The sequence below is a fragment of the Cyprinodon variegatus genome, unplaced genomic scaffold (genome assembly GCF_000732505.1).
Source record: "Cyprinodon variegatus isolate N-32 unplaced genomic scaffold, C_variegatus-1.0 Scaffold36, whole genome shotgun sequence".
Taxonomy (NCBI): domain Eukaryota; kingdom Metazoa; phylum Chordata; class Actinopteri; order Cyprinodontiformes; family Cyprinodontidae; genus Cyprinodon; species Cyprinodon variegatus.
This window is the reverse complement of record NW_015150489.1, coordinates 1824831-1837567: the sequence shown is the minus strand read 5'-3', so window position 1 is coordinate 1837567 and position 12737 is coordinate 1824831. Positions and strand designations below refer to the sequence as shown.

Genomic DNA, 12737 nt, shown 5'->3' with positions numbered 1-12737 from the left:
AATACGTCAGTTCTCTCCAGGTACACCAGCTTTCTCGCCCCCGAAAAAAAACAAAACATTACTGTTAATTGCCATCTCCAAATTGTCTTTAGGGGTGAGTGTGTGTGTGAATGTATATCTCTGTGTTGCCCTGAGATAGACAGGCGACCTGTACAGGGTGTACCCCGCTTCTCCCCATAGAGGACCAGAGATAGGCACCCACCCCAATGTGAACCTAAAGCGGGAGAGGATGGATTGATCTAGGTGCAATGGCACCTGGGAAGTTTAGGGCATTTACACCAGGAATCCACTAACTGGGGCAGTTGGACAAATAGAGCCTACTGTAGGTGGGGGTTCAGCAGAATAAACGGATTACTCTTCTTCATCTGCCTATGACACAGCCAATCAGCTTTGAACCACACCTCCTTGAAAGCCAATCAGCATCCAAAGTTCATCTTAAAAGGCCTCCAATTCTCAACTCGTCTGCTACCTAGTGTGCAGGTGTTGGTTGCACTGTGTGACTTTATTCAGATGACCCCCTTTAACCGCACCTCCAGCCCCTCCTCCACCATCGTAACTAAAACTTCATCAGTTTCATTCCTCCCGGACCCCTACTGCATTACGCATCTCCTTTCAAGCACTCCGGCAGAAGACCGCCATATTGAGCGTGGTTCTGCCAGAGGTTTCTTCCCAATGGGGAGTTTTTCCTCTCCACTGTTGCTTCATGCTTGCTCATCATATACAGGTTCTCTCAACCTGTGTTATCCAAACTGGACTTCTGTCTTCCAGGTCCCTGAGTGAAGCTCTAGTATCAGATCACGCAATCCACTGAATCTCCCCATAAAGCCTAGCATACTGTCTTGCTAACCAGCAGTCTACAGACTGACTAACTTCATCTATCTCCACTCCCTCACCAGTTTCAGGTCTGGGGAGAAACAGCCCTGTTGATGAATATCAATCAAAATTCAGCGCTATGTTTCCTGCCGAGGTCTGAGCACCAAATATCAAGTAATCTTATCAAAAAATGTCTTCTAAGTTTTTCAGATTGAATTGTTTTGACTTTAAACTGAACCTAAAGAAAAAAATTTTTAGATCAAATAATCTTTTCATATTCTGAATAAAAGTATAGAGTGACTATGTGATGGCATCAGGTCTTTATAAACATTTCCTTTAAGAATTTAATGAGTAGAAAACAGAAAAAAATGTAATACATTTACCTAGATAAATGATGAAAGGAGAGATGATGGTTGCAATACGGGCAGCCATCGAACACCAACCCATTGCTGTATTTCTGATAACAGTAGGGAAGAGCTCTGATGTGACTGAATACACCACGCAGAAGGCTGCAGTCACTCCAAATTTACCAAACATCTCAAGAGTTATAGCCACACTGGGTAAATCTAGAGAAATGGACAACAAAAATATGTTTTACAATATTATTATATCTAATATTAAAACAAGTGGAACAAAGGACCATATTTTGGGAACTATTAGGGTTTTTGTTTTTCTCAGGGCTTATGATAAGATCTTTTCTAATGAAATAGAAGCGCAGATATAAGCCAGGCTAAAATGTATTGACAAACATTTTAATTTCTCTCTTCAACTAGTTTTGCACAAATTTGACCATTTTGAATATTTTCTCCATTTCTGCTTATTAACAGTGTGTGGAATTGGTGATTACCGAATGGTATGAGCCGAACACAGAGTATCATTACACCTCCGAGGAAAAGAGTGGAGGACTGACAAATATGCCTGGAGCAGAACCGCAGCAGCAGCAAGGCAAATATATATGCAGGAACCTCTGTCACAGCAGACAGGAAGCAGTTTAGATAGGGGTCACCGTGAAGATTTGAAGTGTTGAGGATCAAAGCATAATAGCTGATGGTGATAACCATCCTGTAAGAAATAAAAAAAAAATGCTTTTAATGACAGAATAAAAAAACAAGAATCTTATTTAGAAACTAGACAGTTATTTATTGCAGTCATATAGATGCTAAGCATTAAACACAACCGTGAACAAAGTGTTACAATGATAGCATTATGCCATTTAAGAAAGCTAAACACATACCAAAGACTGGCACACACAGCTGTAATAGATGCTATATTGCAGCTTTTCAGGATGACCAGTGGATTTGTTTTTTCCTCTCTCTTGGACAAAGCATCTTCAATCTATGTAAGATAAAATGTAATTGTTATTGCTATTAATACACATAAAAAGTATTAGATTCATGAAAATGCATTAGAAGAATTAGTAGTCATGGATATGTTCTATGACTGTAAACTCGATGCAAAAGTTTTGTTTGGTAAACAACTTTTAGTTTAAAAATTTAGATTGTCTAACCTCTTTGACAGACTGTGACTCTTTAAAAAAATCTGAAAAATGAACAATGGTCACAGGAAAATATGGATGGAAAAAATATAAAGAACTAGCATCATTAGCAAGACTGAACATAGACATGTTTTCATGAATTGTAGCATGTTGTATTTACACAAAGCATAGCTTGAGCTGAAAGAGTCTATAAAACAGGCTGGAGGTGCAGTGGAATGATTGCCTTTGCAGCTTTAGGAAACAAACTGTTCTTGGATCTATGTGTGTCTGATGCAATAATCCTGAATCGTTTTCCTGATGAAAGTAGGAGAAACTGTGCATTGCCCGAATGGTGCTGCTGTAGTTAGCTCTTATTAGTATGATTGTTTACTTCTGCCTGACATCAGCGCTCATGTTTACCAATGTTTAGTTTTAGGCTTATTTTTTGAACACAGCACTTTTGTTTGTTTTAAACATTTTTTAGGACTAGTAGGACTAGTCAAGCCTGTTAAGTCCCTCCCCCTTTTATCCAAACAGTTCCCTGTGACAAAAACTTACCTCGAATCGACTAAAAATCTCCTGAGGGACTTCTATTTTATTCATCTTTGCAGCTTTTCTAAGAATGGCTTCAGCCTCTTCTACTCTCCCCTGAGAAAGCAGCCAGCGAGGAGACTCTGAGAGTAACCTGGATAGACAAATGTGCACACAGGTTAAAGTTAGTTAGAACATAACAGCTTGCAAAGTTGCTGTGAAATTTCTCATTTGCATCTTAGGACATTGTATTGTACAACAGAGTTTAGCTTTGAGCCCTACCTTTTTGTTGTATATTAATGAAAAGTGTAGCAAGTTTTGCTGTTTTTCTTTTTTTTTTGTGGTTGGCATGAGAAAAGTTCTTTAGTAATAAAAGGATACAAGGATAAATAACCAGTGTTGGAAATGTTACTGAAAAGAAAAAATAGTTACTTGTAACTTCTACAAAAAAGTAACTCTGTTTGCACAACTAAACTAGTTACTGGATAAAGTGACTGCAATTACTTTTTATGATCTAAAAAGTCTAAGAATATGGATAAATTGCCTGAATTGGAAATTTAAATTTCACTGGAAGCACAATTTTTAAATATAATATGGCAATTTTATGTTAATTAAAATCATAAATAGATTAGACATTTATAGAGCCTTTTTAGGTCAGGAGACTTGATCTGTTCTAAGCATCTAGCCAATACTCTGATGGGTTCATAGACACCTGGTGACATTTTGATGTGACTGGTGGTAACTGATCTTGTTGTTTATTATAATCTGAGCTAAGGGAAGCATGAAGATATTTAATAGGAGGGACCAGTGTCCATACCGATATTTAAAACAACCACTGGGTTAGGAGGATTAAAGTTTGCCTGCTGTTCGGACACTCAAGCTTCTGTAACTCTCTCACAGCCAAAGACAGTTTCACAAGACACTACTACAAGGGTGTGCCTTTGAGGACAAAGCAATTGCCTCATGCCTTTGTTTTCTTTTTCATGGCACTCATGGGGTTCACATCAGAGAGGAAAGCATCATGGTCCCCTTGCCAAGGGACAAAATCTCCAGGCTGAACAATGGCTAAGCAGACCCTGAGACTTACACCAGAACCAAATTACTGCAAAACAGACTGTTTGAAATATTTCCCTTTGAGTTTCAGGATATCAAGATGCCTGGAAGAGGCTTGGTGAAACCCCCAAGTTTTCAAGTTAAATAATTTATTCTTTGATGATTTTTACCTCAAGACACAGAGTATTTGGCAGGTAAAACAAAAAGGATATTATATATCAATCTGATCAGAACCTTTGTTTTGCATGATTTCATCTAAAATGTGTTTTTAGTATTCTTACCACCAAAGAGGAATGTAGATAAGTCCAGATGCAGCCATTGCAATCAGCAGCAATCTCCACTCACGAATGAAGTAGGCCACGGCAGGCATGGCCATATAACCTACAGCGGAGCCCATAAAAACACCAAGGGAACAGAACACAACTCGGGTTCTGGGGCTGAGAAGTTCGGATCCTGTAGGTTATGTGAGTAGAAAATTTCAATTAGGAAATTCTGTTGTCTTGGTCAATTATTACCATTTTTTGATTATTTATATATGAATATAAATAACTCATATAGCTTTGTATTTTACTTTGCACAAGGCTGTACCTATTGACTTATATTTAAGGTTTTAATAAGGTCCTTTCGGACTGTATGTTCAAAATATTTTAAAGGCAGACTAAAACACTGTGAATTAAAAAGAAAAGACAAACCTCTCCTCTTCTCTAAAGTTAATAGTCAAACTGAAAACAAAGGGAATTAAAGCCTTTATAGTTTTTTTACTGCAAAACTCAAAAACATCCTCTACAGTTTTAACACCTCTAAGAGTCGACCGTCGACAGACTGTGGAATGTTCTATAGTGTTGAAAAGTCAACCGTAGACTCATCTCACAGGTCTCATATTTCTATGAAATTACTTTCTAATTGACAAAGGTCCTGAGAGGAATAAATGTCACAAATGCAATCCGTATCCCGAGTCGATGTGGCGCCACACTCCTACAGTCATGTATGTGATTATGATACATAAATTCAATGATTTTGTGGGAAGTGTGAAGAGACCTAGAGGGCAGAAACATTCCTAACATTAAGCAATAGTTGGTGCTGACTTTATATTACCTAAAACAAATGCTATTATGTAGTTGGAGAAGGATCCAGCCCCCACAAGGGAAAAGATGAAGGTAAAGATCTCCCAGCTGGGTGAGAAGATCTGTACTGTCAGTGCTATGGTTTGTACAGCCATCATGACAAAGAGAATAGGCTTCCTTCCAAACCTGTAGGAGACAAGCTAACGAGTCATTCATTCAGCAACCCTAAGACAAAAAGTTGAAGTTTAAATGTTGTTTAAAAAGACACATAAATATATGCTACATGTGTACGTACATACCTGTCCGACATGTGGCCTGATACCATAGCTCCTATTAGAACCCCAACATAATGAATAGAGGTTGTCAGTGGAATTTTGTAAGCGTCATCACATACCAAGTCCCACTGTAAAAACAGATTTTATTTAAGGTTTAAAGGTTTATTTTGTCACAAGATATAATGCAATCAGTATGTTATGCAATAATAGAGCTGTGTATATCTTGAGAAAATGTTTTTTTTTTTTCTTCATGGAAATGGTTCTTGCGTGACTTCTGGGTAATGAGGCACATTTTACTATCTGAAATTAATTAGCATAAAATGAATGATTTTGAATTCTATAGTTAACATGACAAGTTTATGGGACTTTTAAGGCACAAAATGAGTTAAAAAAGATCTAGTTCGTAACGTTAGGAGTTTCTTTTGATAAAGGATAAATCAAATACTGAAAACTTACAGGGAGAGCATGAAACATGGTGTGTGCAATTTAGAACAATAATGGAAAGCTTCTACAATAGGAAATCAACAAAGAACTATTTAAATCAATGTTCTAAAACACAGGTGCTGGTGGGTCAGTGTCCCGCCACTTTTGGCTTGGCTTGACTACATGATTATGTGGTTTCTCAGAAATGGGGATTTGGAGGCAACAAGTCGTCTCTATGTCATGTGTTTCTTTTGCCAAGCCACTGAACCAGGAGAGTCCAATCTGCAGAGTAACTCACCTGGTCCAGTGGCTGGGCAGAACAAATATATGCTTGCATTGCATTTCCTTCTTGACAGCATTCAAATGTTGCAAAAGCCTGTTAATTACCTTTTCTTTCAGTTCAGATGTGTGGAGGCAGAGATACACCAAAAACATGTAGGACAGAGGGTCCTAAGGACTATATACTATATATACTATATACACTGTGTGTATATAGTATATATAGTATACACACACACATATATATATATAGACACTATATAACAGAGGTCATGGATTAGTGGACCAGGGTCCGGATCCGGACCCAACCTGATTTAGAACATTTATGAATTAATGCATGTTGACCGACGGCAGTGTCTAAATGTCACTACCGCCGCTTCTTGTGTTTGTATGGTAAAGCCATCTGGAGCGTCCAGCACCAGGCTGTACATGATACAAATTTGCCAATGAGCTGTTTCAGTCTGGGTTGCTGCTGCTGCTACTTTTAGACACAGCAGTCAAACCTGTGGCAAGTTGGGCGATGGGAAAGAAGGAGAAGACAATGAGAAAAAGAGAGCAGAGAAAGTGTGGACTGCTGGAAGAAGCGCGGTGAACCGGTGACAGAAAAGTGAATTGGCGTGCTCAAAGGTGACCCTGCACATTTTGAGTATGTTTGGCCCAACCTACTGCTGTGAAGCAGGATTCCCCACCATGACCATAAACAAAAATAAATATCGATCCAGGCTCCGTGTTTTATACTGTATTTGAATTTTCAAGGTGGAGAGAAAAAATGTTCTCGGATTTTTAATGATCATGTTCTACTTCCTATCCCTTCACCTTTCGTGGGGAATCATTCAGATCACTATCAAGGAGGAGAAAGGGAGCTCTGGACTGTTGTGCTGAATCTGGACAGCTTTTAGACTTACGGAGTTCATTACATGACGGACACGTACTTGGATAATACTTGTCCTTTTTCGGAAGACTGCTGCAGCCTTTTGAAAAACACCTCAAGAAACAACAATTACACAGATGTAGCGAATGGCTGAAACTCTTCATTATGAAACCAAAAACATACAATAAGATTTATACATTCGATTTATACATTCGCGTGCCACACGTGTCACAAAAATGAAATGCATTGTTGTTCAACTCCATGAGATGAGCTGTGCCTATACATCCTGTATTGCAAAGGATTTTGGAAAACTGTATAGCTCCTAGAGGCAGTTAGGAAGTGCGGGAGGTCCCTATGCTAACTAAACAGGTGATAGCAAACATCCTGCTTCCTCTTTCTAGCTAGCAATATTCAGATAGCATTTATCAAGGCGACAGCTGACACACCTCCAACTTTCCTTAGGTGTCCTTACTAATGTGTACTATGTGTAAGGAGCCCTAATCTAAAATGAAAGATAAGATAATACTAAAGACCTGATCCACAATAACTGAACTAAGCACAGGTATAAAGGAACATAAATAAGGAAGAAAACAAAATGGCAACACTGATACGATATGACAGGATCTAAAGAAATAAAATAAATCATAAGAAAACTACTGGACTAAACATGCTGTAGGAGGATTTTGAGAATTAAGAAACACGATTTAATGGCGGAATCAAACAGATTCCCACAAAATCAAAATGTTTTGATTTTGTGGGAAAGTGATTTTGTGGGAAAATGTTCTGATGTGATTATTTTCAATACCCTTTATTTATTTGTCAATATTTTTTGCTGTTATATAATTTTAAATATATATAATAAATTTTTTTTTTGACTTACTTACTTCTTCTGCAACTTTTAAATCCCTCCTTTCTTCAACATATTTGAATCAAATGAATGGCTTATCACCTTATGCCTTACCAGAACTAAATGCTTTTTCTGATTTTAAGCAAATCTTTATCAAATTTTTGTTGGTTTTGAATTTTTGCTATTAAATTAAACTTTGTAGAACTTAGTGACATTCTAAGGAGGTAATTTAGCGATTTTAACCAGATGGTATACATCTACAAGGACTGTATTACCCTACTATATTTTAAAATGTGCAGTTGTTTGTAAAACCTTCATAGATCAAATTTCAAAGGTCAGCCTCACCATTTGCGGGCAAGAAATGGTCTCTAATTAACAGTCTGTGTAAATCTATGTTTACTGACAATTAAAATTCTATCAGGTGATTTTAAACATCTCCAACCTTTTTGACCAAATCGTACAGAATAAAATTATTACATAGGACAAATACAAAATTCAGTCATTTGCTAAATATTTAAGAAAAGAACAAGGCTTACATCTGTAACAATTGTTGACTGGTAGACTTCTTTGCTGTATGTCCATCCGTCTAGACACTTCTCCCAGGGAATTTCACTCGCATTCACATCAACATTGGGTGTAATGTTCATGTGAGAGTAGTTTCTGACTGTTTGTAGGTTCAGCCTCCAGCAAGAGCTTCGCTTTGTGACACCATCAATTGTTTCCTGGGGAATTGTCACATTTCTCCACATCTCGCTGATGTTGTTGTTCTCTGGAATGCGGCATTCATGAGTTGGGGTGTCACCTACAAATACAATATAGATTCCAGTAAATCCATTCGGTAGGATGCTGATGGCCAATGCCAAAAAAATCCTCCTCTGAAATGGTCCCCAGGATTCAAGGAAAGATGTAATGGTATCATAGTCCCTGATTTCATGGTTCTCCTTTGTCTGGCAAATTTTCATAATCAAAAATAATAATAACGCCTCTATAAGTGCTGATATTCACAAAACAGACCCACTCTGAACTGTGAAACAAAGTGCTTTGAACTGTGAAGCTGAACTCACAGTTTTGAGATGCCTCCATTAAAATGTGGGAGGTTACAAAGTTACAACAGGGCTGTAAAACAGAATTATCTCAGACTTATCTTTGCTTGGTTCAGTTTAATGTTTATGATTAAAAGTGCTAAAAGTGCAAATGTATTATTTAAAAACATATTTCTGCTGTGCTCTTTTAATGAAACAAATAACAGTAAATAAACATTTTTAGACAGGAGTACATGATTCTAAGAAAAGCAAATCATTCTCATGTAAAAGTAAAACATTAATGATGCCTGTCATTACAATTTCCATGGATACTTGTTCTTTTTATTGCAACGACACTGATTATGACTTTTTGCATAAGAGTTTTGTTGTGGTTGTTCATAAACTGGTACAATGAACAAAGTCCTCAAGGTAAGTAAATCATAAGGAATTTTACCAGCAGCTCTTGCTTCTTTTCAGCAGCAAGAAAAATAGAAAAGACAAATGAACTCTGTAACCTTCCAAGTTACTAACATCTACGTAAAAAGTGAAAGTGTAACCCTTAAATAGATTATTCACTTTGTTCATTCTCTAAGGACCTGAATTTGACCATTTACACACTTATGCTTTTTAAAAAAACTTTGTAAAAGTTGTGGAAGTTAATCTTCTGTAAATTAGTTGATCAAATTCCACTGTGCTGAAATGATGATCTACAGAGTAATTGAGTTACAGGAATACCTAGTAAGTCTGAGGTTTCTGGAAAATACAGCCTAAGAATCACATCCTCTCCTGCACTTGCTGATTAAATTTAAACAGATGCTGTTTTTCTGTGTTCGAATATCGTGGTGCTGTAGCCTGTTTGGATTTGAAGACTCCTTCAAATGTGGTCGACAAATTCAGCATTCTTCTGTCCAAGATGGAAGGACAGGTCCAAAGTGTCCTTTGTATCCTTGGGTATCCCGTGATTCATTGTGTCCAAGCAAGCCAGCTGCTCCGTGCTCAGAGGAAAAAGGGAAATGGTGACAAACAGCTGTTAAAATTGTAAGTGAATTTTAATATAAAACAAATATGTGAATAGTTTCTTTTTAAATTAATTATAAAAGTTAATTTGAATAATTAGTGAGTCAGATATCTTGCAGGTAATATTCGGTTTATTGAGAGGTTTTATCTGTACCTGTGCAAATGAATTTGGCTGACATTTAAGCACAAATTGCACTGTGGGGGACTACAATCTGATTACTGCCACAACGGTACTACTGCTGAAGCTCCTCAAAAATGAAACTGGCACAGAAAAGGGTAGTAAGAAGTGTCATGGTTTCTATGGGACAGAGCTTATGATGAGTGAGGGCAATAACAGCTAGGGAAAGCTCTACCTGTCCAATTCTATAGCCTCTTTCAGTCTCCTTATTTTCAAAGCCTTCGAAGGACCCAGTCCAGGTAGGCTGGTTCATTTGGAGGAAGCAGCAGCTGAAAACGAACACAGCAACCATGTCAGCAGTTGGGCCTTTGCAGGCTGCAGGGGAAGTTACACAGGATGTTCTATTGGCAGTGTGATGAATCTATTATTGTAAATGTTTACACAAAGGTTTAATATGATTCAGCTAAGTCTTGAAATTCTTTGCTTCCTCAGATGCATAATCTTCTTCGAAGGTGATTCGGTGTTGGGATACCCTTTGTCCCCACACATTTCTTGTTGTGGAAGGCCTAGCATTAACCCTTTTCCCATCAAAACTTCAAACTGATATCCTCTACTGCAGGCATCCCCAAACTTAGTCCTCAAGGCCCCCTGTCCTGCAGGTTTTAGAGGTTTCTCTGCTTCAGCACAGCTGGTTATAATGATTGCAGTAGACCAAAAGCCTGTTAATCAGCTTTCAATTAAAATCAGCTGTACTGGAGCAAGGAAACCTCTAAAACCTGCAGGACAGGGGGCCTTGAGGACCGAGATTGGGGATGCCTGCTCTACTGCACATATATTTCAACCATCAATCCTGAGAAAGAGGAGAGATTAAGGTGCAGTATGAAAAAGTTTGCAAAAACTCATTTTTTAAAAAGTCACCTGGGGCCTCATGTACAAAAATCCAGGTTTTGTTTTGCTTTGTTTGTATGTGTTTTGATTAGGGGAGGACCCAAATGCATAATGGCAGAGCAGAAAGTGATTTTGGTGGTTCTTTGATAAAGAATTGAGAAGCTCTTACAAAAACTACAGAGGATAAAGGAGCCAGACAAAAACAAAAAACAAAAACAGAAATGTAAAGAAGAAATATAAACCAACGGGAGGAACATAGGCTAAGGTACAGGGAACAAAACAGCAGGAACGAGCACTGAGCAGAAGAATGATAGGAGCATAAATACTGGGGAGGAGAATGCCATGCAGTAATTAACTAACTGGGAGCAGGTGTGGATAGAAGGAGCTAGAAGGGAACAAGGGGGAAGGGAGAGTGGCACTAGGGGGCAAAGCAGAGCAACCAGGAAAAACAACAGGTCTTAAATGTAACTTGGAGAAAAACTGAGACGACACAAAAAAGAAATGGGACTAATAACTAAGAAACACAGGATGACCAAGGAAATAGTACAGGAAGGGGAAAGAGACTGAAAAAAACTTAAGATAACTTATACAATGGATAAACATAAGATACAAGATACTTGTGAAGGAAAGCTCTGTGTTTACACCTATAGGCTTTCTTTCCCTGATTCTTTCCTGAGAGAGAAGAGATCACTCGGGACAAACTCTTTAAATAACACTTCAAAATGTATATGTATTAAATAACCATGTGTCCTGACAAAAGACATTGACAGACATTGTAATTTTACTCAGACCAGAGAATTTGCTTAGGGTTACAGAAGGCAGCGCTTGCCAACCGGGCTTGCTTCTTGTTGAAGTGGTCTTAAATCACAGTTAAGAAGCATTTTTTACAACTCCAGTATGCCACAACACATCCTTATTTTATGCACGTTTGTAAATGAGGAGACATCCATGGCTCCAGCCTTATCAAAATATTACACTATGTTCTTAGATAAAGGACACCACTCTGATTACATTCCCAAATCTTTGCCATATACATAATGAAGATAATATTTCATCCTGACAGAGGAACTGTCCTACTTAGATAAACTACTCGGAAAAACATTAGCAGTAACTTAACATAAGAAAAACACAATGGAAAAGTTAAGCTAAGATATAATTCAAAACAAGATCAATCTCAACAGCAAACACAGAAAGACAAAAATCACAGACTGTAAATGCAGCAAACAGCCAAAAAAAGCATCCAGAAGATAATAAGACTCTAAAAAGAAAAATCTGAACAGAATCAAAGATCCAAAACAGTAGATCATGACAGTATGAAGTTCAAGAGGCCCTGTCTAGCTGCTGAACAGGATGCTAAGGGTTGTTCATAGTATTCTTCATTTTCTAAAGAATTCTTGAATGTTTAACAAATCATAATAATGATCCAAGTATGCCCCCATATTTCTACTAGGAACACATCACCACATATACTATAGGAAGTAAAATAAATATTAAAATTATTCAGGACATTACAAAAATAAGTAGTTTTTTTTTTATACCTAGGAATCTTTCGTCTTCCTCAGAGCCTACTTTAAGTCTGTTTTCTTTGCAGCTATGTGCAATTAGCTTTGTTAAAATGTTTTTATTTAACCTTTATTTAACCAAGAAAACTGAAGATAAAGAAATTAAGAATACACATGGATTTTATACTCTTTGGTGCACAGACAGATGCACATTTACATTACATAGTATGTAAAGTTTACATCTGACTGAGGCTGTTTCTGTGATTTCTTAGGAGTGCTATATTATTATATGTGAATAAATGTGATTGAGTGTCAATGTTCTGGTTTCATTCAAAAGGAGACATTCATAAAGAAACATTACATATAATGCTCCTTGAAGTAAATAAGACTAAACTAAATAATATTTAAATTTATTTAAGTTTTGAGTTGTTGTGTGTTATTGTTGTTGATTAAAAAAGTTTGTGTCACTGGAGCACATTTTCACAGCAGGGCACTTTCACACCAAGTTAATTTTTATACTCTACATGCTGACTTATGCAGAAAATGTCACATGTTTTTAT

General features: G+C 37.3%; 1 protein-coding gene across 1 annotated transcript; it reads right to left on the bottom strand.

Moving 5' to 3' along the window:
• Nucleotides 1-1040: 1040 nt before the first annotated feature.
• Nucleotides 1041-8592, bottom strand: LOC107104583 (solute carrier family 22 member 4-like). The gene is made up of 9 exons (XM_015404621.1): nucleotides 8167-8592; nucleotides 5235-5338; nucleotides 4967-5121; nucleotides 4153-4324; nucleotides 2846-2972; nucleotides 2048-2148; nucleotides 1661-1875; nucleotides 1197-1379; nucleotides 1041-1051 (listed from the first exon to the last, which is right to left on the bottom strand). The coding sequence occupies exons 1-9, from the start codon at nucleotides 8590-8592 to the stop codon at nucleotides 1041-1043; spliced, it is 1494 nt and encodes a 497-aa protein (XP_015260107.1).
• Nucleotides 8593-12737: the final 4145 nt, after the last annotated feature.

What these genes read in the sequence shown, in the direction of transcription:
- LOC107104583 (XM_015404621.1), bottom strand. Translation starts at nt 8,592, where the DNA reads ATGAAAATTTGCCAGACAAAGGAGAACCATGAAATCAGGGACTATGAT. An exon ending in CATAATAGCATTTGTTTTAG is followed by an intron (nt 4,325 to 4,966) that starts GTAATATAAAGT and finishes CATAACCTACAG; the next exon opens with GATCCGAACTTCTCAGCCCC. An exon ending in GCTGTGTGTGCCAGTCTTTG is followed by an intron (nt 1,876 to 2,047) that starts GTATGTGTTTAG and finishes TATTTCTTACAG; the next exon opens with GATGGTTATCACCATCAGCT.